We start from the raw sequence: 26,403 nt of genomic DNA, 5'->3' as shown, positions 1-26,403 counted from the left end.
ATGCTGGGGGTGAGATTTTCTCATAAAATATTCAGGAGCACACGCTGAGATCCCTAAATAGGTAACTTCACGATTCTAATTGGCATCGGCTTTGTCTTTGTGATTTAATTTAGACCATCATTATGATTGCTGGTATTCTTTTGGGTCACGTTATTTTATAATGTGCTTCTTGAGTATCATTTTTATAATACGATTTTAATCCTATTGAATGCATTACAGAGATCTTTCTTTAATTCAAAAGGGGTGAGTTGTACCTTTTTGGTTGTAGCTTGGAGATTGTGGCAACATTGAGAGATTAACACTGGGTGTCGATTTGAGCTTTCATTTCCTTTTGTTGACACAGAAGTTGACTGGCTTTTTGCATGCGAGCCCTACAAGGTCAGTGTTTCCTTGTAGATAGCCCATAGTTGGGTCTTGTATTTTGAGCCCTTCTAACAGTTTCTGTCTTTTAATTGATGTACTTAGACCATTGATTATTTTTTATTGAGGTATAATTGGCATGTAACATTATAATAGCTTTAGATGGGCAACAAATTATACAATATTTATATATATTGTAAATTGATCACCACAGTAAATCTAGTCTTCATCTGTCATCAGGCAGATTTACAAAAATTACTGTTTTTGTGATGAGAACTTCAAGATCCATTCTATTAGCAACTTTAAAGTATGCAACGCAATATTATTAACTATGCTAGCCATGGTCACTTTGCTGTATGTTATGCCCCTTAGACCGCTGATGTTTGGAGTGATTATTGATATGGTTGGATTAATGTCTATCATATTTGTTATTGTTTTCTATTTTTGTCCCTGTTTTTTTCTGTTTTTGTCTTCCTCTCTCTGCTTTCTGTGGTTTTAACTGAGCATTGTATATGTTTCCATTTTTTTCCCTTTCCTTTGTTAGTATGTCAATTGTACCTCTTTAAAAAAAATTATTTTTTAGTGGTCACACTTGAGTTTGCAGTACACATATATAACCAACCCAAGTCTACTTTCAAATGGCACCATATTGCTTCATGTGTAGTATGAGTACCTTATAATTAAGTATTCCTATTTAGTTCCTATCCTTGCTCTGCTATATATATGTTATTTTTTTCCCTCTGTATTCTTTCAAGGTTTTTCTTTATCTTTGATTTTCTACAGCTTCACTATGATATACCTAGGTGTAGGTTTGGGGTCATTTATTCTGTTTGGTGTTCTCTGAACTTCCTACATTTGTGATTGAAATCAGTAATTTTCAGAAATTCTGACATGATTGCTTCAAATATTTCTTCTGCTCCTTCTTCTCTCTTCCCCCATTATACATATGCTATACCTTTTGCAATTATACCACAGTTACAGGGTATTCTATTCTGTTTATTTCAGTGTTTTTAAAAATTTGCATTCAGTTTGGAAAGTTTGTATTGATGTACCTTAAACTCACTGATTGCTGAGCCATGACCTGTCTACTAAGGAGCCCATCACAGGCATTCTTCGTCTGTGTTACAGCATTTTTGATCTCCAGCATTTTGGGTGCTTCTTTAGAATTTCCATCTCTGCTGACATTAGCCATCTAGTCTTGCATGTTGTCTACTTTTTCCATTAGTGCCCTTAGCATATTGATCAGAATCATTTTAAAGCCTCAGCCTGACAATTCTAACATCACTGCCGTATATTAGTCTGGTTCTGATGCTCGTTTTGTCTTTTCAAACTGTTTTAGTATGCCTTGTCGTTTTGTTGTTGTTGTTGTTGTTGAAAGCTGGACAGGAAGTATTTGGTAAAAGGAACCTGAACTGGTTCCCACAAAGTTCTCTGTTCCTGGGTTACAGTTTTGGTAAGTTGTTTTGCTTTGTGTTTATCTATTGACAGCCATTTGCCCTATGATCTCAGTTCTCTGATGGATACAAGAAAAGTGACTAATTTTCCATTTGTTCAGCTTTTTTTATTATATGAATGAGAATGATGACTCCCAAGTTTCTTACACACCAGACCAGAAACTGGAAGTTTGATTCCATTGTTTCTGTGTTCTTCCTTCCCTCCTTCCTTCCCTTCCCTCCTCATACTTTTTTTCCCATCTTTCCTCCCTTCTTTCCTCCTACGGAGGGCCCCCTCCACCCTTTTCCTTCAGAAGACTTTGCCAAAGTGGCCACAGGGCAAATAACTGCAGAGTAACCTTACTATTCAGTTACTCTGGTATTTTGGGGAGGTGGCACCCACGAGTTTAGATGTGCCCTCTGTGGGTCCCTGAGCATGAGTCTTGCTGTTCCAGAGTCTCCCAAATTCAGAAAGGCCTCCCTTCCCTGAACTTGGCTGCACTTTACTTCTTTGGGACATATTAAGATGGACATGTTAGAACCAGGTGACGGAGGCTGTCCGAAGATTCCCAGGCCCTCCTATCCTTGTCGAAGCTGGTGTCCTTTGCTGTGAAGGCTGCAACCATTCCCATGACCCTGACTGCTAAGGTGGTCATGCTGATTCTGTGACCGGGGTGACAGCGACAAGTGACAGTGGCAGGGGATGCTGCCATCAAAAGGGAGGGGCGTTCCGACCTCCTGTTGCTTTTCTAGGGATTGAAAAGTGGTGGTCCTTGCAGAAGTTTCCCTCTAGCTGTTTTAAGGTACAAAGGACAGGTCTCCTCCTATTCTGCATATGGAGATATGGAAAGTGTCAAGGGGTCTGAGAGGAGGGAGCTTTGGGCTGGAGAGGCCGTCAGCATCCCAAGGACAGGGAGGGGAGGGCAGATACTCAGTATCGTGGTCCCATGCCCAGCACAGCGCCTGAATGTAGGAGGCAAGCCGAGAGCTTGTGCTGAGCAAATGAGGGCGTGACATGTTCAACCTGCCAAGCCACCCTCAGCACCCAACATGGTTACCCAAGGGCAAGACCAAGGTCCTTGATGCTGTGAGCTTGTGATTTTGCTGGGAACCATATCTGAGTATGGGAGGTGGGGTGTGGATTCAGCTGGCAAGTGAACCAAACCCACTATCCTGGGCACTCGCATCTCTGTCCACACAGAAGTCAATTCTTACATAGTGATGCTTGGCTTCATGGTTGGGGGATTAATTTTACCAAGGACTCAGGAATCCTGCATCCCTTGAAGGGTATGTCCTGCCTTAACTTTGTAGCTGTGAAGCCACACCTGGGCTGGATGTGAAAGGAATGTATGTAATGCTTTCACAGTTCAGCAGACGTCCAGAAGGGGTCCTGTTGTCACCAAACACCTCTCTGGGCAGGCACGTTGCTTGGTACTGGAGAGTCAAGCAAATAAGATGGTTTCACAGGAGTTGAGAATCCAGCTGGGCAAGCAGCTGGAGACGTAAGGAGATGCAGCTGTTGGGCCGGATGGCAGGAACCTCGCAAGGCAGCCTCACTATATGCAGACTTTCCTCTGAGGCAGTGGGACCACAGCAGGTTGACATGGTGTTGTTATAATTAATGTTGTTGTTTTGATTATTTTCTGGGTAGAGGGGCAAAGTTCTGTTCAGTTCAGTCACTCAGTCATGTCCGACTCTTTGCAACCCCATGGACTGCAGCACGCTAGAGTTCCCTGTCCATCACCAACTCCCAGAGCCTGCTCAAACTCATGTCCATCAAGTCAGTGATGCCATCCAACCATCTCACCCTCTGTCATTCCCTTCTCCTCCTGCCTTCAATCTTTCCCAACATCAGAATCTTTTCCAAGGATTCAGTTCTTTGGCATCAGGTGGCCAAAGTATTGGAAAGAGGTGTAAAGTAGGCTGATTTTGTTTCGGGAGGCTTCCTCTTGTGGCCCTGGGTGGGTGACTGGAGTAGGGGGACTGGAGAGGCTGTTTTGAAGTCCACCAGGTTCCAGGTGGCACAATGGTAAAGAATCTGCTTGCCAATGCCAGGAGATCATAAGAGACCCAGGTTCGATCCCTGGGTCGGGAAGATCCCCTGCAGAAGGAAATGACAACCCTCTCCAGGATTCTTGTCTGGAAAATTCCATGGACTGAGGAGCCTGGTGAGCTACAATCCATGGGGTCACAAAGAATCGGACACGACCGGGCAACTGAACACACAGGCTGCAGGTGGCCAGTGCAGGGAACAGCAAGAATACTAGAAGGAATCTGGAAGATGGCACCACAGGTCTGGGTGCTGCCCGTGAAGGGTGGGCAGCAAAGTCAGTGGTGGGAGGAGGGGCCCGTGTGTGTCTCCCTGAGCTGGGCTTTGTCCATAGGGAACACCCATTCTTTTCTCTCCACTTGAAGAAGCCCATTTGCCAGCTAGGTGCCCTGCCATGGGGACAGACTCCAGGCCCCAGGCTTCCCTTCACCCCTCCTCCACCCTCATTCCTCTGAGCTCTATCCACCCCACCGACCGTGGTGCCCAGCTCGGGGACACAGAGCGCTATGTCCACATGTTTGGAAAAACACACCCACAGGAAACTGGCATTGGCTGGCCCCAGACCCGCAGAGAGATGCCACTCACTGAGCACCTACTGTCTAGGACCTTCTCAACAGTGGGAAGAATGGCTCCGCTTCACAGATGGGGGAACTGGGGCCAGAAGAACCCAGGTCAGGGACTGCAGACCAGAGGGACTGACCTGGGACTGGCGTCCACATCTGCCTGCCTCTGTTCTAACTGTGACGACTGCTGGCAACTTACTTAATTGTCTTTGGGTCTTTGGGCCTCAGTTTTTCCATCCACAAGTTCAGTTCAGTTCAGTTGCTCAGTCGTGTCCAACTGTTTGCGACCCCATGGACTGCAGCATGCCAGGCCTCCCTGTCCATCACCAACTCCTGGAGCCTACCCAAACTCATGTCCATTGAGTCAGTGATGCCATCCAACCATCTCATTGTCTGTCATCCCCTTCTTGTCCTGCCTTCAATCTTTCCCAGCATCAGGGTCTTTTCCAATGAGTCAGCTCTTCGCATCAGGTGGCCAAAGTATTGGAGTTTCAGCTTCAACATCAGTCCTTCCGATGAACACCCAGGACTGATTTCCTTTAAGATGGATTGGTTGGATCTCCTTGCAGTCCAAGGGCCTCTCAAGAGAGATCCACAAGATGGGGTAATAATAGCACCTGCAGGATAATCATTGGGAGACTTCGATGGGTTTGTCCTGTGAAAGGCTAACCATAGTGCTTGATGAGGGGTGCGGGTGGGCAGGATCGCCTTTCCCATCAGTAAGCACTTGCTCTTCTTATGCCTTATCACCTGGAGGAGAGGACGATGCGGGATGTGTGATGGGCATCTTCAGTCTCTAAAGAGCCTTCTATGTGTCCGGGGGAGTGGGCTCTATTGGGGCGGCTTGCGGGTGCTGGAGGAACTCACAGCAAAAGGTGGCCCTTTTGATTTGTGTGTTTGTGGCTTGAAAAATTAAGTGATTTCTAAAGTAAGGTTGTCCTGGGAAGCAGACGACCCCATGGGGGCCTTCCTGTCCCTGGAAGGATTTTGGAGAGGAGCTGGAAGGCCATGTGTGGGGGCTCCTACAGAGGAATGACAGGCCCCAGGTTCCCCGCCCACGGGCCTGGTCTTTGTTTACCTTACTTGTTCATAGAGATGCTAATCCTCTTCGTGAGGGCTCCACTCTCCTGACCTAATTATTTCCCAAAGGTCCCCTTCCTAATATACCATCACATCAGACATGAGGATTTCGACCTATGAACACTGGAGACGCACAAGCATTCAGTCATTAACCTGTGTGTGTGTACTCACTTCTCTGTGGTGTACGTGTGTGATGTGTACATTGCACGTGTGTTTCAGGACAATGTGTGCATTGTGGTGTATATGTGGTATGTGTGTGTGTATATGCAGTGTGCGTGTTTCTTTGCATGAATGTGTGGCTTGTGTGTTGGGTGTGTGTTTCAGGACAATGTGTGCATTGTGAGCTGTATGTGTTTGTGTGTGTGATGTATGTAGAACATCAACAGAATCCACCCCTGCCTGTCGTTAGAGGGATCCTCAGAGGTTCCTTGGATGCAAAAGGTATAACCTGGACTAGCAAAGGAGGTCAGCCTGATGCAGGCCCTGTGGTGGGAGGGTTCACAGCTGGGAGACTTGGTAGCAAGGGCCGAGAGTCCCAGCTCGGGGGGAGTGGGTGGCCCTGGGTGTAGGGAGAGTCTTGGTGGGGTGGAATCTTGGCTCTGGTGGTGGCCCCTGGAATGAGGGGGTCCTAGGTGAAGGGTGAGCCAGCCCGGGAGTGGGGCGCCCAGCTGCTGTGATGAATGACATCACTGGTGCCCCCAGCCGTGGGGGCCGTGGAAGCTGAGGGCACCTCAGTGCGCCCATGTTGACCACGTGGGTGGTACCCACCCCACAACCTCTGAAGCACCTGGCAAGCTCTGCTGACCTCCTGGTGGGGTCGGAGGAGTGATGAGTTCTCCTCTCCCTGCTGGGCCCCCACTCCCAGTGACTCTGACCTGTCTGGGCCTCAGCTGCCTCATCTGTAAAATGGGATTGTTCTCCTGTGGTGACCCCCAACCCCGCTGGCCTCCTAGTCCAGGTGGTGACTGAGAGTCATCCTGATGAGGCTTGGGCTGCAAGGACACTCTGACCTTCCCTGCGGGGCCAAAGAGGGAGTAGGCCTGGCCCGGGTCGAGTCCTGGGGACAATTAGGAGGTGGCCAGGGGTGGCTCTGCCAGACAGGGAGAGACGTGTGCTGAGGACTGGAGGGGACGGCAGGCGTGGCCCACGGTGGCTTCCGCTGGCTCAGGCTGCATGGAGGGCTGCCCTCTGTGCCCGTGGCCCTGTCCCCTGCACGTGGTCAGAAGGGAGTGGCGGGGGAGGGTCACCCCACTGCCCCTGGGTGAGGGGGGCCGAATGCAGGCCAGGAGACAGGGGAAGCCATGGTCAGGCAGGAAGGGGTGAGGGCTGGCCAGAGCCATCGCAAGAGGGGACACCTCTGAGAACGGGGGAGAACAAGGCTTGGTGGTCAGACACTTGAAGGTTAGGAGCCCTGGGGGCCAAGGTGAAGGCTGAGCACCACCCAGAGGGTGTAGAACAGGCCCAGGCGGCTAGGAGCTCCCGGATTGCTGGCGCTGATGGCTGTTCTGCCATTACTTCTGAGCCCCGCCAGCTCCGGGGTCCTGGGGTGTGTGATGGGATGCAGAGGCCCTGGAATCCTGGCTGCAGGCGGTCTGCTCTGGAGGGAGCGGTGATGCCAGTCCCCACACACTGGATGCATGGCCCGCTCCACTGTGTGGCTGGAAAGTCCTAGGAAATGACAGAGGTTGGTGGCAGGGCTGGGCTGAGTGACTGAGCCCTGCTTCTCGTTCTGGGTGCCCCTTCCAGCCCTCCACACCTGAGCCCCGAAAATGTGTCAGGACAGCCCTGACTCGGTTGACTTTACTTATCACTTCTTATAATTTTTTGAAACTTCCACTGACTATTTCACACCCGTGTTGAATAAGAAAAGAGTGTGGACAGTGCACATGAGCACCTTATTAATTTGCTATAACTGGAGAACGAGATGTGCTCAGAGTGTTAATATTTTAGACCTTGCAGGCTTTTTAAGTGTTAAAGGAATTATTATTTACTCTATTTTTTGCGGGGGGGAGGGTATGGCCAAAAAATTTTGCTCTTTAGAAAAATCTTTGCTCTCTTTTCATTTTCCTATCTGTTTGCCTCTTGCAGAATACCATCTGCAAGTTGTGTGGTGTGTTCTGCTGTTGTTTTGCCCTTCTAATGTCCTTGCTCTTTAATTTTTTTTTTATTGGAATGTAATTGCTTTACAATGTTGTATTAGTTTCTGCTGCACAGTGAAGCGAATTTGTTTCCCTTCTGCTCTGGGCTGGGCGGACGGACCCCTGAGCTTGCTAGCCTTGTGTGTAAATCATGAGATGGTAGGCTATGAGGGAGGGAAGGACAGGGGAGTTGCCTGCGGGGTGGTGTGTGCTGGCTTATGACTGATGTGAAAGGCAGCCAGGAAAGTGGCAGGGCTCAGCGCTAAGAAGCTAAGTTATCTTAAGTCATTAAACAAAGTGCTGGATGTGTGCCCTGAGCTTTTTTCCCCCTCCTTCCCAATGTATTGCTTTCCAGTGGCTGCCAGAAAGAATTCCCACAAATGGAGTGGCTTAAAACAACAGAAGTTTACTTTCTTACACGTTTGGGAGGTCAGAAGTCCGAGGTCAAGGTCAACCTAATCTTGGATGCTCTCATCTTGGGATCTTCAACTTGATTACATCTGCAGAGACCCTTTTTCTAAACCAGGGCGTGTTCCCGGCTGCCAGGAATAGGATGTGAACATATCTTTTGGGGGCCACCGTTCAGCCCACTCTAGTCCTCATCAGCCAGAAGCTGACCCACGTTGCTTGGGACCTGCTGCCCAACCAAGCACCCTCAGAGTCACGCTTAAACTCCTTCCAGGGCCAGCGTCACCGGCGCACAGCGAGGTCGTAGAGGCTGTCAGGGGGCCCACCTCTTGGTTTAATGTTCTGTGTCATGGTCATGAAAGTCTGAATAGCTTTTTAACCCAGACCCTTGCATTTCCATTTCGCACTCGGCTGCACATTCTAAAGCTGGTCTTGGCCCGGTATGTGATCTGCAGGTCCCAGGAGGTCTGACACATTTGTACCCCTTGTCTCCTCCACTGATGACTTGAGTGATATTTGTTATAGGTTCCAATACCCTGTTTCCTCTTTCTTTTTAGCACCAGTCACAATCCAGGGTTATTTATGTGTTCATTCCCTGGTTGTCTCCCTGGCTAGAAACTTGTGTGATGGCTGGGACCCTGTCTGGTCCTCCTTTGCCCCCCACGGCTAGCGTGATTTCTGGAATGTACGTTCTCAGGTCCGCTCTCCTTCCCAGCATGGCACCGAGGAATCACATCTCCTGGCTGAGACTCTTGGGCTCCTCTGTGAGGACTGGGCTGTGCCGGGCTCTGCGGGCCACCGTGAGCTCTAAATGAAAAGCCGTGGCACAGAGTGGGCACCAGGCTCATCTCAGGTGGAAGCATGACCCAAAGTTGCTCCTGGAGGTGGGGGGTGGCAAGGCCTTTGCAGAAGTCATTGGCTGTGGGCTGATCATTGTGACACTGTGTGGCACTCTAAGCCTTGGGCCAGACTGGCCTTGGGTGTGTTCTTGACACAAGGCCAAGTTTGACTGGACCCAGAACCCTGGGTACCTTCCCCTCTTTTGTCCCACTCATCTCAACATTTATTGAGGCTCCGGCTTGGCAGATGTTGAAGGTGGCTGTCGAGAGCAGTAGGCTTGGCCTTAGCTTATTGGAGTCTATTTGTCCTGGAAATACTGAGCTCAGGCTTTGGGCTGAGCACAGGGTGAAGCAGACAAAGCTGGAAGTCAAGTCCTGTCCTTGAGCGGTTGATTGTCACTGGGGGCTGACAAATGAGCAAACACACAGGGCAGCCCTCAGCCTGTAGTTGGGGGCTCAGAGGAGGCACCTGACCAACGTGGAGGGCATCGGGGAGGCTTCCTGGAGGAGGCATAATGGGAGCTGGCCGTGAAAAGGGGTGGGGGATTGGCTTTCTCTGTCAGAGAACTGCATCACCACGGCCTGCTGGGGAGTGTATCGGGCCTGGAGTGTGAGGTGGCTACGGGAGAGGTGGTGGGGTGGGGCTGTGGCGTGACTCAGACCCTGGAAGGCTTGCGCCCCTTCAGGGGTCAGGGTTCTCTTCAGAGGCGGCCTGAACCTTAGATGGCTTCTAAGCAGGAGAGTCTCTGTGACTTTCCCTTTTGAGGCCTCAGTTTTCTCATCTGTAAAGTGGGGGATGTGTGCTGAGCTTCTAATGAGATGATGCGCTTTTCCAAGGGGTGCTATGGTTGGGGTAAGAAACTGGGTCATCCCCAGGCATGGCCTCCTGTCTCTGCCCTTTGGCTCTTCTGCTCTTGGGGTCATGAGAGCCTGACCAAGGGGGCCTTGGGTCCAGCCAGTCCAGGGTCTGATAAAAAGGTGGTGTCTGGGACTGGCCCGGAGACTTAATGGCCACTGTTCTCATGACCCCCAGACACTCTTGGGTTTCCATTCCCATTCCCACTGCTGTCCATGGCTGGGTTGCCGTCCCAGGGTCTCACAGAGTGGTGGTCCAGTCTGGCTGCCTGTGTCCAGCCTGCTGTGCTGCCTCGGGCATGTGCTTTGCTTCCCTGGGCTCAGAGCCTCATCTGAAACCTCCTTTTTCCCAAGCATCTTCAGTGATCATGGGAGGGGCTACTGGGAGGGAAAGGGGCCTTCCCATTTGTCAGGCCACTGGCAAGCTGTGACAGTGTGGTACCAGGTGGGCTATGCCTTGATACCATGGCTTCTAGCAGTGCCCAGATCCAGCACAGATCACCTTGGCCTTCATGGAGACAACTGGAGGCTGGCATTGCTCCTCCTAATAGATTTAGCTTTGTTTTGTTTAGTGAGTATCTTCACTGGGCCAGGCACCTTGCCAACACTTCAAATTCTGGTCCCTATGAAGTGACTGCTGTGGATCCCATTAAACAGATGTGAAAACTGAGCTACTTTCACTTCACTTCACCTTCCTTTAAGAAAAATGGCATCATTTTTTCTGTAAAACAGTAATAGAAAATTCAATCTACTCGGAAGAGTATTAAAGAGAAAAAGTAGCTGCTGGCATATCGTCACTAGGCTGTCCTAGCCGACACCTGGGAGGTGAGCCTACCTCCTCCTCACCCCTGTGTCCCCACAACGCAGGGCCTGGCGCCGAGCAGCTGCTCAACACACAGTTGTGATCAAATGCAAAAGATGAACAAATACAGTTCAGAAAACTGCAATCACAAATCATATTTGTCCTTTGACGCTGCCTTTTCCACTCTTTACAACACTGGCCTTTCTCCCTGTGGGGTTTGCTCTCACCGCCTGGATGTAATTTACCTGACCCGCCTGTTGTGGCTGAGCGTTTCGTCGCTGGGAAGAACATCCGAGTGTTCATCCAGAGACTGAATCTCTGCTTAGCTAAAGTGCATTCCTAGAAGGGGCGTTGTGGGGCCACAGGATGGAACAGAGGGAGCAACCTCCCCTTTCCCAGGCATCTGGAAGATGCTTCCTGCTCCTCGGGCTGTAGGGGAGACACACGGCAGAGGCCCAGGCCAATTTCTGAGAAGCGCTGCGGTTGCAGAAGCAGGCAGGTCAGAGGAGAGAGGAATGAATTATGGTTTGTGCTCTGATAAGTCCAGTTGGAGCAAATGGAGTTCATCCTTCTCTGAAGACAGAATGTACCTTTCTGGAATCGATCTGGGGTGGGGGGGTGGTGGAGGTTGATTACCCCAAATAAACCTCCATGGCACGCTGAGAGACAGCTCTGTCTCTTGTTCAAGAGAGTGTAACTGGCCTCCATTACTGCCTTCCCAGATTCCTAGTTGGATGGACATCCCGGGCTCCCAGGGCTAACAGGTCATGCTGGACTGGAGTTCATGGCCCTTGCACGTCCCTAGCCCACCAGACCCACTGGCATTGACAAGAGCCCCCCACAACTCCCCATCCCACACTTCCCCTGGCCCCCTCCCAACTCCCACCCCACCAAGCAGCCCCTGCCCAGGCCACGGACCCCATGTTACTGAATCTGATGGCCACTTTCCAGTCTTCCTCTTCACCTCTCAGGAGCTGCCCCTGTCGGGTCCTTCCTTCTAGAAACTCTTTCTTCCCTTAGCTTTCCTGGTTTTCCATTTTTCTCCTTCAATCTGCAGACTTCTTGTTTACTGTTCTCCTTGCTGATTTCATGTCTCCTCCCTGACCTCCCAAGGTTGGTCTTCCACCACTCTGGAATGCTCTCTTGTTTTCCTCTCTCCATTTTCTCGCAAGACTTCCCTGGTGGCTCAGACAATAAAGCATCTGCCTACAATGTGGGAGACCCGGGTTTGATCAGGAAGATCCCCTGGAGAAGGAAATGGCAACCCACTCCAGTATTCTTGCCTGGAAAATCCCATGGACAGAGGGGCCTGGTAGGCTATAGTCCATGGCGTTGCAAAGAGTCAGACACGACTGAGTGACTAAACTTGCTTTTCCACTTACTAGCTGTGTGGCCTTAGGTAGCTTACTTAGCTTCTCTGCAACTCACTTGTCTCATCTCTATCATGGCTCTGATAACTACCTACCTCTCCAGGTCCTGCAAGGATGATATGCTTCCCTTCTCTCATCACAGGATTCGGCACATAATAGGTGCCTTGTAACTGTCTTCTGTGGTCAATCATTCATTCTCTCATTCACTCAGGAAGTGTTGATGGGGTGCCTCCTGCATGCTGGGCTCTGTACTAAGCGCGGAGAACACCGAGAGAACTAAACAGATGTATGCCCTGCTTACTTGAAACTCATATCCTAGTGTAGGGGAAATAGACAGGAAGTAAGTGAATGTTTGTCACACGGAAAGCAATAACAAGGCAGAGCGAGGGGCAGGGGGCCCAGAGTCAGGCTCACAGCGCGGAGCAGCCTGGGGTTGGCTGGGCACAGCACTGGGAGCTGGGAGCCTGTACTGTCTTGCCCCCAGGCTGGCTTGGGCACCGCCGCTGGGCCCAGAGCTGGCTGTTCTAGGCAACTAGTGCTGGGCTAGTCCTGGGAGTGTGGAGGGAACTGCTAACCATAAAGGTTAGACTCCATAAAGGAGTCTGAAAGCCCAGTTTTCAGAGTGTGGTCCTTATCCCTGCTCCGGCTTTGTGCTCTCGGAGCACAGTGTGGTACCAGGTGGGCTGTACCTTGAAACCACGGGACCCCCTAGGGTCCTGCCTTAGGAACCGGCATCCGGTGACTGAGTCCGTGACATTTGCAGACCAAGGCTTACAGTCACTTAGGTGGCGTAGTCTCATCTTGACGAGGCCAGGACTGGACCAGAGTTACTCAGTGAGGAGTGGTCACAGGGAACCTCAGCTGGGAGCATGGGAGACATGCAAATCGGCTTTCTGGGGGGTGATCCCAGGACCATAATAAGCTTCCAGGTGATTCTGATGCAGCCCTAGCTGGAGAAGTGCTCGGTCAGTTTTGAATGGCAGGGCATCCTTGGGTTAGCAGTGCAAGCTCTGGGAGGGAGGCCTCGGTGAATGCTGGCTGCACTCCTGTTAGAGTGCCCCAGGCAAGAGGCACACTACCCACCCCCCCGCCCCCACTGCCTCTGCTTACCTGGCCTCCTTCTCCTAGGATCCCAAGTGATGGTGGTTTACACAGAGGAGGAGCTGAGCCCTGCGAGACTGGTTAGCACGGCGGAGCTGGGAGCGGTGCCTGCTGGCTGGTGGGAGTGAACGCAAGATCTCAGCATCTCAACTTGAGAGGAAGCATGTCTAAGAAAGGCCGGAGCAAGGGCGAGAAGCCCGAGATGGAGATGGACCCGGTGCAGATGGCCAACGAGGAGCTGCGGGCCAAGCTGACCAGCATTCAGATCGAGTTCCAGCAGGAAAAGAGCAAGGTGGGAGGGGCGCGGGTCTCCCGGCTCAGGTGAGGGGTGGGCTGTGAATTCCTGGTGGACACACTGCCCCGGGAGGGTGTGTCCCAGGGCTGGGGTGAGAGTGGGCACTTCCACTCTCCAAGCCTCAACTTGCCCCTCAATAAAATGGGTATAACATGGGTACAGAGGCCACGTGGGTGCAAATCCTGTCCCATCCCCCACCTTTGGCTCTGATCTCAGGCCAGTCACTTTACTCTCCATACCATAACCCCCCTCACCTGCAGGATGGGATCATAATAAGGCCACCTGATGGGCCAACGGTCAGGTGTAAGGGTGTAAATACAGATACATGAAGGGCTCGGTATGGAGCCTGGCTCTGTGATGGGAGCCTTTGCTCTGGTAAGGCAGGTATGAGCTTTGGAGCCAGTCAGTACAATACCCAGTTGGGTGCCAGTCAAAGGGCAGGCATGATGGGAAGCCAGTGACAGTGGAAGGAGCCCAGGCTTTCTAATCTTGCAGACCTGGCTTTAGACCTCACCTAGGCTCCTGACTGACTTCACAGTCTTAGACAAGTGACCTGAAGTCTCTGAACCTCCATTTTCTCATCTGTAACATGGTATCATAATGACCGCCCGACTTAAGGTTATCATGGGCTTTCATGGTAGCTGTCAGTAAAGAATTTGCCTGCAGTGCAAGAGACCCAGGTTCGATTCCTGGGTTGGGAAGATCCCCTGGAGGAGGGCATGGCAATCTACTCCAGTATTCTTGCCTGGAGAATCCCATGAACAGAAGAGCTTGGAGGACTACAGTCCATGGGGTTGCAAGAGTCAGACACAACTTAGCGATTAAACCACTACCAAAGATCTATAAAGAAAGCTTGAGTCCCAAAGAATTGATGCTTTTGAACTGTGGTGTTGGAGAAGACTCTTGAGAGTCCCTTGGACTGCAAGGAGATCCAACCAGTCCATCCTAAAGGAAATCAGTCCTGACTATTCATTGGAAGGACTGATGCTGAAGCTGAAACGCCAATACTTTGGCCACCTGATGGGAAGAACTGACTCATTGAAAAAGACCCTGATGCTGGGAAAGATTGAAGGCGGGAGGAAAAGGGGACGCCAGAGGATAAGATGGTTTGATGGCATCACCGACTCGATGGACATGAGTTTGAGTAAGCTCATGGACATGAGTTGGTGATGGACAGGGAAGCCTGGCATTCTGCAGTCCATGATGTCGCAGAGAGTCAGACACAACTGAGAGAATGAACTGACCTGAACTGAAAGATCTCAGGTGATGGAAACAAAGAAAGCCCACCTTGCACAGCCATGGTCCTTTATGCTGGTGTGGTTCTGACCCGGGTGGTTTGAGGGCAAAAGCAGGCAAGGTGGGAGGTGCTCTGCCAGCCCAGAGAGGAGCCGCCAGTTGTGTGAGAAGAGAAAGAGGATGGGATTTGGGCTTGGTCCTGGGGGACCCATCTGAGGACCTTGTCTGGCTGGGGACACGGAAGTTGTACCCTCAGCCCCGCAGGTCCCCTCCCGCCCTGCCCATAGACCTGAGGGCGGGGAGGGCCTGCCCCGGGAATAGCTGCAGGTGTCTGGTTGCGAGCTGGGACTCTGACAGTAGCTGCAGTGCTGAGCAGGGTCCAGCTTCCGGGCGGGGAGGGGGCTGAGGCTTGGTCCTTGGCTCTGAGCCCAGCTCAAGACGGCTGCGTGGAGAACAGAGGCAGAGTCCCTGAGCTGGGGCGATGAAGACTGGGCTTCTGGAGCTTGGGGACACGTATGCCCCTTCCCGTGCCCAGACTCGCATGATTTCCAGTGGCAGCCACAGTCTTTCAGCACAGCTGCTGGCGGTGCAGCCTGTCCACACCCTGCCCAGCCCGGGAAGGACTCGCCTGCCAGGATCCCCCGGGGTTATCCGCTGCCCAGCTGGGCCTGAGCAGCTGACTAGGAAGGAGCAACAGCAGCTGTGTCTGTGGGACCAGTGTCCTTTGACCAGGTCTCCATTGCACCTCCATCACCTAACCCGCCTTGAGGTCTTGGGGCAAGCCGGGTAGCTGCCTTATGCCTCAGTTTCCCCATCTGTTAAATGGGGACATCTGATGTGTCTGCCTCTCTGGGTTGTTTAAGGAATGAATAAGAGTCACATCCAGGGCCCTGGGCACTGCCTGTCACGTTGTAGTTACTCAGGGGTTGGCAGACATTTCTTATGTGTCTGGTACGCAGGCCACACCAGGTACCGTGGAGAGCCTCCTGACCCTCGCAGTGACCTGTGAGGTTAGATGAGGCTCTCCCCACTTTGTTGTCCTTTAGTTGCTAAGTCGTGTCTAATTTTTTGCGACTCATGGACCGTAGACTGTCAGGCTTCTCTGGCCACGGGATTTCCCAGGCAAGTATACTGGAGTGGGTTGCCATTCCCTTCTCCAGGGGATCTTTCTGATTCAGGGATCAAACCCACACCTCCTGAATTGGCAGGCAAGTTCTTTACTGCTGAGCCACGTGGGAAGCCCCCTTCTCCCCACTTTAAAGGTGAGCAGACTGAGCATTGGGGAGAAGAAGTGGCTGGGTTTCTGTAAATAAAATACCACAGACTCAGAGACTTCGACCACAGAGATTTATTTCCTCATAGTCTTGGAGGTTGGGAATCTGAGATCAGAGTTCGGGCAGAGTTGGTTTCTTCCTGGGGCCTCTCTCCTTGGCTTGTAGACGGCCGTCTTCTTCCTGCATCCTCAGATGGTCTTCTCTGTGTGGGTCTGTGTTCTAATCTCTTCTTATAAGGGCACCAGTTGTATCGGATCAGGACCCCGCCCTCATGACCTCATTTAACTTGGTGACCTCTTTTAAAACTGTCTTCAAATACAGTCACATTCTGAGGTTCTGGTCGGGGGCGGGGTGGGGGTTGGTTAGAACAACCACACAGGAATTTGGTGGACATGATTCAGCCCATCACAGCAGGACAGTCCAGTCGTAGGTATTGGCAGGGGGTTGGAAGCCTGGCCCACGAGAACCCCAGCCTGGGCCTCCCTGTCCCCCAGCACCTCCTGCCACCACATGCCCTGGCTGCCGTGTGCTCAATCCAGCCACCTCGTGGCCCTTCCAAGGTGTGCGGAGAGGGTTTCTGTTCTTGGAGAATTCAGCAATGTGTTTACTGGCTGGTACGACACCTGTGAAAGTCATTCAGTTGTGTCCAACTCTTTGTGACCACATGGATTATACAGTCCATGGAATTCTCCAGGCCAGAATACTGGAGTGGGTAGCCTTTCCCTTCTCCAGGGGATCTTCCGGACCCAGGAATCGAACCGGGGTCTCCTGCATTGCAGGTGGATTCTTTACCAACTGAGCTCTCATGACAAACATACATATAAACCTTACAATTGCATGTAACTGTTACTTCTATATGATCTTGTGATATCCAGTTTTGATGTTGCATTTACAGTGTTGTTACTTCAGCAGAGGAGCCCATAGAATCAAGGGTTGTTGGGAACACACCTGTTGGTTCTTCAAGCCCCCCTGGGCCTGTGCCCCAGGCCTGGGCTGGGCATTTGGAGGTGACTCAGAAATGACCCCATTCACAGACAGGCTGTGTGCTCAGATGCTCAGGGAGCTAGGCGGATGACAGTACTTGGCTTGTAGCACTAGGGATTTTAGGAAACCATGCAGTGGTCATAGGGGCCTGAGAAAGCTTTGCTTTCTCTCTGCAGAGGTGGTCTGGAGCCAGCTCTGAAGGATTTTGCTAGCTGGTGAGAAAGGGAGCAGGATTCACACTATCCCAAGTATCCAGCATCAACTGGGGGCTTCCTCAGTGTCACCTGGGGTGCCAGGCCACTAGGGGCAGAGTCCCTGACTTGTTGAAGCCCACAGTCTGGGGTGGGTAGGGGCAGAGAGGGCAATGGTCAGCACATGGGCTCAAGACAGGTGCTGCCCACCACTCAACAGCTGGTGATTCTTGCAGTGAGCAGCCCATTGTGGTCTTGATCTACCCCGGGTCAGGGACTAATCCAGCTACAGAAGTGAGTCAGGCCCCGTCCTGCCCTTCAGGGGCTGGCTCGGTGGGTATGCTGAGAGGGTTGGAACTGGGGTGTGGTCTGTGTGGTGATGGAGGGAATCACATTCCAGGGACCCAGAGGAGGCCCTGACCCAGTCGAGGGAGGCTTCCAGACCCTCCTGGAGAATGGAGGGAAGGCACCAGGCAGAGGGACCAGCGAGCCTAGGAGCCGGGACCCCCAGGGGAGTGGATGCTGTCATTGATTATTTACAAACTGCCAGACCCACCATCCTTTCATTCTTTCTTTCGCTTAGTCCATGGCTGGTTATTGAGCATCTACTGCGTGCCATGCTCTGTCCCAGAAACTGCACTGCCCTGGAGACCCTCTCCCTGAGCTGGTGTCTAGTGGGGGAGGTGGGGAGCAAAGGCCAGGAGGTGAACATATGATATTTGTTCCACAGTGAAAAGTGCCAAGAAAGTAAAGCTGGAGAAGCAGGTGGAGTGGGATTGGAGTAGGGGTGGCTCTTCTGGGAGGTGGTCAGCAAAACAGGGGCGCTGCAGGTGGGGGAGGGCAGGCCCTGCAGAGACCTGGCCGGGAGCCCTCCAGGCAGAGGGAACAGCTCGGGAAAAGGCCCGCAGGTGGGAAGGTGCCTGCATGTTCAAGGTGCAGCGGGCAGGGAGGTGACCTGGGCTGGGCGGTCAGGGAGGAGGACCAGAGAGCCATAAGCCAGGGTCAGTCCTGCAGGCCGGGGATGACTCAGGCTTGTGTGTTGCATGCTACAGAGCTCTCAAGGGTTTCTGTTTGTGTACTTTTGTATTTTTTGTATGTATCTATTCAATCCTTTATATCACTACAAACTCTCATTTTATACTTTGGGTTGTCATCCAATACTATTAGGTTGGCAAAAATATTCATTTGGTTAATGAATACATTGTTCAATGAAGTTCTTGGTGAAAATGAAAAATGTCTTTTATTTTCACTTAAAACCAAGTGGACTTTTTAGCCAATCCGATACCTTATTTTGCTCAAACCGTTCCAGCTTTGGCCACTGGATCTCTTCCAGCCGGTTCCTGTGTCCCTTTGACACCCCCGCCACTGTGGCCTTTCTTTGTTAATTTCTTCTCAGCACACTCCTACTTTCTGGTCCTGTAAGGTGCTCCTGGTTCATCTTGGATGTTCCCTGCCCCATTCCTAGAGCCACTCACCAAGGCCCTTTGGTCACTTTTATTGGAAAATGGTGTGAGAAACCAAGATCTGGGCACTGGGGGTGCTCACCACTGCTGGCACGCCATTACTTCTGGGCTTAGCTAGAAGAGCAGGGAATTGTATGCATATATACTAACTGTGTATGTATACATATATAAGCTAGTTCTTAATGTAACCTCTAAATGTATATTACGTTAAAGGTGAGTTCTTACTGACATCCCCAGCCTAATCCACTACCACTTGGATCCTCTGGCCTCCTCCCCTTGCTTATGGTGTCCTCTCTCCAGCAGAGAGAGCCTGACCCCACCACCCACTTAGTTACTCAACACTCTGCACACACAGCGGTTTCAGAACAGTTAACCTGCACCCCAAGAATTCAGAGGGCAGTGGAGGGAAATCATCTAACATGAGTGCTGAGGCCTTGCTGGCCACCAGGGGGCGACTTAGGGGCGCGTGCACAGGGGCAGAGGCAGGGCGATTGGTGAGTTGACTGCCCTGGTCTCTTAGAGGGCTGCAGCTGCCAGCTTGAGCCAGGGTGGTCGCAGGGATGGGTTGAGGAGCGGGGGGAGACAGCCAAGCAGAGGCAGACTTCACTGTGCCCACTGAGGGGTGGGGTGGCAGCGTTCTTCCCGCCAGCCCCTCCCCCCTCGATGCGTGGTGCCCTTTCTCGGTCACTTTGCTCTTGTTGCATTTAGAGCCCAGGTGCTGAGACAAGGCTGGTAAGGTCCCCTCTCTCCTGCTGCCCCTCTGGACTTGGTGGGGCGGCTTAGAGGCGTCTGGCGAGTGAGATGACACGTGACTTCTGTCAACCTGCTCAGCGGGATGGAGTAAGGAGGGGGTGCTCTGTGCACACGGGGGGCAGCCCCCGCCTCACTGTGCTACACCTGGGTCCTTGCCTGGGCTCGACCCTGGGCTTTTCTAGGTAGAGCTGGTAGGACCAGCAGGGTCTTCTCCCCCGGCCCATCCACTGTGAGCATCCCTGGCGCCTCTGTTACTGTTAGCGTCAGCTGGCCCCCTCTGCCCCTCCCAGGGACAGGCCCGGCCTCCCCAACCTTCAGACTGCCCTGCACACACCTCTGTTCACACTGTCCACATCCCTCCTTCCTTCACTTATGGGGGACCAAACTTCCCTTCATCCGCTCATTCACTTTCAGCTTTCCTCTTCCCAAGAGTCTTCAAGGGGCAGCTGTTGATGGACTTGTTTCATAGGGAAGGATCTGGGAGGTTTTATAGTCAGGGTTCTTCAGACAGAAAAAGAACCAATAGGAGAGAGAGATGGAGGGGGATTTTTTGTTTTCAAGATGACTCACCTGGTCATGGAGGCTGACAAATGTGAAATCTGCAGAGTAGGCAGGCTGGAAATCTCAGGGAGCGTGGATCTCATAGTAATGAGGCAGAATTCCTTTCTCATCAGGGCATTTCAGTCTTTTCTGTTAAGGCCATCAGCTGATTTAAGGCCTTAAGTGAGGTCCACTCACATTATAGAGGCTCATCTGCTTTACTCTGGGGCTGCTGATTTAAATATTAATCATTAAAAATACCTTCACAGCTGCATCTAGACTCGTGTTTGGCTGAATGACCTGGTACCACAGCCCTGCCCAGTGGACACGTAACCATTAACCATCTCGAGGTTAGGTAATTTGCCAAGGGAAATGCATTCATCGGCACAGATTCAGAATCCGACAAGATCCCATCCTTTTGACTTCAGATCACTGTCAGTGTTAACCCAGGAAGTCAGGACAGAGTTGCTCCCTGGGAAGGAGCATGCTGGGAGCACTTAGTCCCTCCCTGGGAAATCATGTTCAGTATTTAAAGTTCTGGCATCCTGGCCCTTAGTCCCTTAGGAAGAGGCCCATTCTAACTCTCAGGCAAGATGGGCCTTCTGACTGGGTCCATGTTTTATTTCCATGATTGTGTTTGATGTAAGGAGACTTGTGTCTTTGCCTGGTGGGTTTGATTTGCCTTTTCCCTGCTGTTTTAAGTAAAAATTTGTCCACCCTAAGTAACATTGTAAAACTCCTCACCTAAAATTAACTTCAGCATGTTGGTGTGCTATAAACAGTGTGGTCCGGGGGAAATGATGCCACTTTCCATGGAAACAGCCTGTCCATGAGAGACACATTTGTTTCGGTTCTTTGGAGATGGATGTCATTTAGAAAACAAATGGATTCTTGTGTAATGTATGTAATTGTGTGATATTTGAAATGGAAAGATCGAATAAAGCCTTTTGGAGTATTTGAAGAAAACACTCCCTTGGCACATTTTACAAATAACGTTTTGTTTGCTGAACAGATGAATACATTCTGGTGGGGCTGGCAGCCTGGCATCTGCAGAACACTTTCTCTGGGGCCAGGGACCTGGGAGTAAAGCCTGGCTCTGCCCCTTGGCAGCCCCTCACCCCAGGCAGGTCACTGGGACATCTCTGAGCCTTGGTTGCATACATACTCAGTCATATCCAACTCTTTGTCACCCTATGGACTATAGCCCGCCTGGCTCCTCTGTCCATGGGATTTCCCCAGGTAAGAATACTGGAGTGGGTTGCCATTTCCTCCTGCAGGGGATTTTCTCATCCAGGGATCAAACCCACGTCTCCCACATCTCCTGGATTGGCAGGCAGATTCTTTACCACTGAGCCACCTGGGAAGTCCGAACCTTGGCTGCCTCGTGGCAAAACAGTTGCCCCCTTCCTGGGGTGGTGAGGGAGTCATGCTGCTGTGGCGCTGGAGCCCCCCAGTCCTGGCAGGGGAGTGAGGGCACCTCCGTTTCCCCTACCCCTTTCTACCTTCACCTGCTCTGTCTGCTCTAACTCCAGAGCTCAGGGCACGAGCACTGGAAATGTATTTCTGGTCTACACTTCAATGAGACAGATGATTACTGCAGGGCATATTTTGTGACTGATAAATTGTCCTTCTTTGGAAAAACTCCAAATCGGAGGGGATGTCAGAGCCTGACCCTCCTCCAACACCTTCAGATGGTTTTCCACGGCTGGGGAAATCTCAGTAAAACAGTAAGAAGAGTCTGGGTGGGGCTGATGAAGGTGGCGGCAGGGGGAACTGGAGGGTGGGGGCCCAAGAGGGTCTCAGGGGCCTGTCATACAAAAAGGGACTTGGGAAGGTGGCAGTGAGCCTGGCCGGCGCCCCCCGTCCTGGCCCTGACCCTGACCGAGTCTCCCCGCTCTGGCCGCAGGTGGGTAAGCTGCGTGAGCGGCTGCAGGAGGCCAAGCTGGAGCGTGAGCAGGAGCAGCGACGGCACACGGCCTACATCTCGGAGCTCAGGGCCAAGCTGCACGAGGAGAAGACCAAGGAGCTGCAGGCACTGCGCGAGGTGCTCATCCGCCAGCATGAGCAGGAGTCGGCGCGCACGGCCAAGATCAAGGAGGGCGAGCTGCAGCGGCTGCAAGCCACGCTGAACGTGCTGCGCGACGGCGCGGCTGACAAGGTCAAGACGGCGCTGCTGGCCGACGCGCGCGACGAGGCACGCAGGGCCTTTGACGGCGAGCGCCTGCGGCTGCAGCAGGAGATCCTGGAGCTCAAGGCGGCGCGCAAGCAGGCGGAGGAGGCGCTCAGCAACTGCATGCAGGCCGACAAGACCAAGGCGGCCGACCTGCGGGCCGCCTACCAGGCGCACCAGGACGAGGTGCACCGCATCAAGCGGGAGTGCGAGCGCGACATCCGCCGGCTGGTACGTGTGCCACCCCGCCCCGCCTTGCGTGAGCGCCAGTCCTGCAGTACACGCACCCCACCCCCCCACCCGCACTCCCCACGCATGCGCACCCTGTCTCTCTTGTACACAGGCACCTTTTCTGTTTTATACACGGGCACCCTGTCCTCCCTGCCCACAGACAAACTGTCCTGCGCACACGCGCCTCATCCTTCCCTGACTCATGCGTGTGGCCTCTCTGCAAGCACGTGCCCCATCCTCCTTTCTTGGGGCAGTAAATGGGGACTACTGTGCTCCCGGTCTGGCTCTAGGCCCTAGGGTTCCAGCAAAGCCCCTCCCATCCTGGGTGCGGAATGGAGGCTTCCGGCAGGGCTCTCCTGTCGGTGGGAGACACCGTAAGAAATTGAAGGACTGGAGGTGGAAGGACCATCTCTAGACTGGCCACCAGCCAATGACAGAGCATCAGTTCACATCTTAACAACCCAGTACCTGGAATGGCAGAAGAGTCGCACTGATTTTAAATTTCTAATGTATAGAAAATCTAAGCACATACCAGGACTGAGGTTTTAGAGGTGTTCCGCAGCCCCTTTCCCCTCCGTGTATGGAGGCGGTGTTGTCACCTAATAGGAAGAGAAGGCTTTGGAGGTCTCTTCTGCGTGTGAATCCAGACTCCTTCACTTGTCAGCTGTGACCCCAATCAGGTTGCATACGGTCACTAAATCTCTGGTGCCTCATCTACAGAAGGAGGAATGATCACATATCTGTTCCAGCATGCAGCATGCTGAGAATTAAGTTAACTGTCTTTATCAACAGCCTGTAGTTTCTGTAATAGGAGACATATAAAATATGTTCCTCTGCCATAGGAAATGTATAAAAAAAAGTGAGTGTTAGTCGCTCAGTTCAGTTCAGTTGCTCAGTCGTGTCTGACTCTTTGCGACCCCATGAATCACAGCACGCCAGGCCTCCCTGTCCATCACCAACTCCCAGAGTTCACTCAGACTCACGTCCATCGAGTCAGTGATGCCATCCAGCCATCTCATCCTCTGACGTCCCCTTCTCCCTCCTGCCCCCAATCCCTCCCAGCATCAGAGTCTTTTCCATTGAGTCAACTCTTCGCATGAGGTGGCCAAAGTACTGGAGTTTCAGCTTTTGCATCATTCCTTCCAAAGAACACCCAGGACTGATCTCCTTTAGAATGGACTGGTTGGATCTCCTTGCAGTCCAAGGGACTCTCAAGAGTCTTCTCCAACACCACAGTTCAAAAGCATCAATTCTTCAGCGCTCAGCCTTCTTCACAGTCCAACTCTCACATCCATACATGACCACAGGAAAAACCATAGCCTTGACTAGACGAACCTTTGTTGGCAAAGTAATGTCTCTGCTTTTGAATATGCTATCTAGGTTGGTCATAACTTTCCTTCCAAGGAGTAAGCATCTTTTAATTTCATGGCTGCAGTCACCATCTGCAGTGATTTTGGAGCCCAAAAAATAAAGTCTGACACTGTTTCCCCATCTAATGCCATGGACTATAGCCCGCCAGGCTCCCCCCAGGCAAGAATACTGGAGTAGATTGCCATACCCTTTTCCAGGGGATCTTCCCAACCCAGGGATCAAACCCAGGTCTCCCACATTGCAGGCAGATTCTTTACTGGTTGAGTCTCCAGAGAAGCCCCAGGAAATGTATATTTAAGGGAAATAGAATGGGGAGAAAACAAGTATTTGCCCAAGAGATGGATTGAGCTTAATTTAAAACGTACCAAGGACTTGGTGTCTGTGTGTGTGTGTATATTAGTCACTCAGTTGTGTCCAAGACTTTGCGACTCCACAGACCGTAGTCTTCCAGGCTCCTCTGCCCATGGGATTCTCTAGACAAGACTACTGGAGTGGGTTGCCATTCCCTTCTCCAGGGGATCTTCCCAACCCAGGGATTGAACCTGAGTCTCCCACATTGCAGGCAAATTCTTTACCATCTGAGCCATCAGGGAAGCCCCAGGACTTGGTATCTGTTTCCATTCCAGTGCCAAGTAGAAATATCCCCAGTTCAGGTTGTCTCCGTGTGTGGGGGCCACTTAGGAGAATAGAGTGAAAGGAATTAATGTCCATTTCTCCCGCTATTCCCCCACTTGATAAATGTCCCTCCTCAGACAGGCCTCTTGGCAAACTGTTCAGAAGGTGGCCTGCATTTTGTTTCTTTGTCAGCTGAATTGGATTAGAAATGCAGGAAGGCTTCCAGGCTTCCGCTTACACATTTAACATGCCTCTTAAGAAACAATTGAGGAGAAAAAGGCAGTTGTGGTCAGTGTGGGGCCATTGGACTCATTCCTTAGATCAGTTAGGATTAGGTCTGAGAACCCTGTTACACGGGGGCTTAAAATCTGGAATTTATTTCTCTGTTAATGTGCAAAGTCTGGAAAGGGCTTCACAGAGTAGTGCAGGCCACAGGGGCTCTCAGCTCTCCCCTCAGAAGGGGCTCTGCAAGGTGGCCCTGTTCCTCACGGCCCCTCCTGCCATGGAGTGCCAGCCATCACATCTTTATCCCGGGTTGGCAATAAGAGGACAGATGAAGGAGGGTGTGGTCGTCTTCCACCCTCAGGTGGTTGCTGGGAATCCTTGGCCTTCCCCCGCTCACGCTGTATCACTCCAGCCTCGGCCACCACGTGGCCTTTCCCGTCCCACATGGCTGTGTCTTGTCCTCTTTCTATAAGGACACCAGTTAGTGGGTCTAGTTGTGTTGTGTTAGTTGCTCAGTCATGTCTGACCCTTTGCGACCCCCAAGAACTGTAGCTTGCTAGGCTCCCCTGTCCATGGGATTTCCCAGGCAAGAATACTGGAGTGGGCTGTCATTCCCTCCTCCAGGGGATCGTCCCAAACCCAGGTCTACCCGCATTGCAGGCAGATTCTTTACCTTCTGAGCCACCAGGGAAGGCCTGCCCCAATCTGTTACGACTTCATCTCAGCTTAACATCTTAGTTACATCTGTAAAGATCCTATTTCTAACAGGTTCATATTCTGATTTTCCAGGTAGACGTGAAATTAGATGGGGACACCATTCATCCACAGGTACCAAGGAGGAGAAGAGAATGGGTCTGGGGGTAGCAGCTTGATTCTTCAGACTTTGCAATGAAGAAGCGCTAACGAAATTATCCCCAAATCGATGGATTTGTTGGGAGCTGGCTAAACTGGGGTGTTTACTGAGACATGTGTGCTGTTGGATGTGCTTGTTGAGAAGTGGCTAGATTCTGTGCCTCTGGGGCAGAGACACAGCATAGGGAGGACTCTAGAGAGGCTGGCTTGAGTCTGATTCATGGATCTGCTGCTGCCTAGAGTGTGGGCACATTCACTGTTCTGGGCCTCAAGCTTATCTGTAAAGTGGGATAATGTCTACATTAAGGGTCTTTTAAAGACTGAGAAAGAGCATGTCTCTTAAGTACAAATGTCGTCCTGAGCTCACAGTAGCATGTAAGTAAGATAGCCATCATCCAGAACTGTTGTTTTTTTCCCGTCAGTTAGAATCTTATGGTTGCAAATGACAGAAACTACCTCAAACCAGTTTTCTTGACTAAAGTAGCTGGACTAGCCTCTGGCACAGCCCCAGTGGGACTAATGATGTCACCTGGATTTCTTAGGCCCTGCCCCGTCTTTTATCATTCTCAAACTTTAGACTCTCACTGTGCTGGTGAGATGCCATCATTGTGTCAGACTCTACGTCCTCAGAAGAAACAGCCCAGAGAAAGTGAGAGAAGCTCTTTCTTAACTCCTACGAAGAAATAGGAGGGCCTTAGCAACACCCTCTTCAGGCTATTGGCTCTGAGTGGGTCATGTATCCATCCCTGAACCAATTACTATTAAGGGGCGGGGCCATGCACGTGGTGTGAGCCAATCAGGGCCTGCCCTGGGAATTTGGAGTGGTGCCGCCCCACCCCCTCTCATGGTGATAGTGAGAATGTCGGAGAAGGGGAAATGGATGCAGGAACCAATCCAGGAATGTCCCTCACACTCAGGTGATGGGGTTCAGGGAAGCTCAAGAAGGTCACTGTCAGAAGCTCACACTTCATCACCGTCCTCAGGGCAAGGGGAAGGATCACTAAGATCAGGTTGGGAGCCAGACCAGAGTCAACAAGTAAGAGTGACTTCACAGCCGTGTGAGCTGGCAGGTCTCCTAACCTCTGGAACCCCAGGACTCTGTCTGGGGAAATGTGACAACCTAGAAAATATTGGCTCCAGAATCTATTTCACATTGTCCATCCATTCCTGGATGCCTTCTCCACCAGTGAAGGCTGTTTTCTAG

General features: G+C 51.6%; 1 protein-coding gene across 4 annotated transcripts in view; it reads left to right on the top strand.

The window, feature by feature from the left end:
- JAKMIP1 (janus kinase and microtubule interacting protein 1) overlaps positions 1-26,403 on the top strand; it is a 158,181-nt gene that overhangs the window by 68,761 nt on the left and 63,017 nt on the right. For 3 of the 4 annotated variants that reach the window (XM_044945663.2, XM_044945661.2, XM_044945662.2), the window contains 2 exons: positions 13,027-13,291; positions 21,642-22,136. In XM_044945663.2, the coding sequence (XP_044801598.1) occupies positions 13,163-13,291; positions 21,642-22,136 (624 nt within the window). In that variant the 5' untranslated portion in view covers positions 13,027-13,162. The remainder of the gene's footprint in view (positions 1-13,026; positions 13,292-21,641; positions 22,137-26,403) is intronic. The other variant, XM_025289736.3, reaches the window with a different exon arrangement.

This window comes from Bubalus bubalis, chromosome 7 (assembly GCF_019923935.1).
Source record: "Bubalus bubalis isolate 160015118507 breed Murrah chromosome 7, NDDB_SH_1, whole genome shotgun sequence".
NCBI classification, from domain to species: domain Eukaryota; kingdom Metazoa; phylum Chordata; class Mammalia; order Artiodactyla; family Bovidae; genus Bubalus; species Bubalus bubalis.
This window is presented reverse-complemented; position numbering and strand designations above follow the sequence as displayed.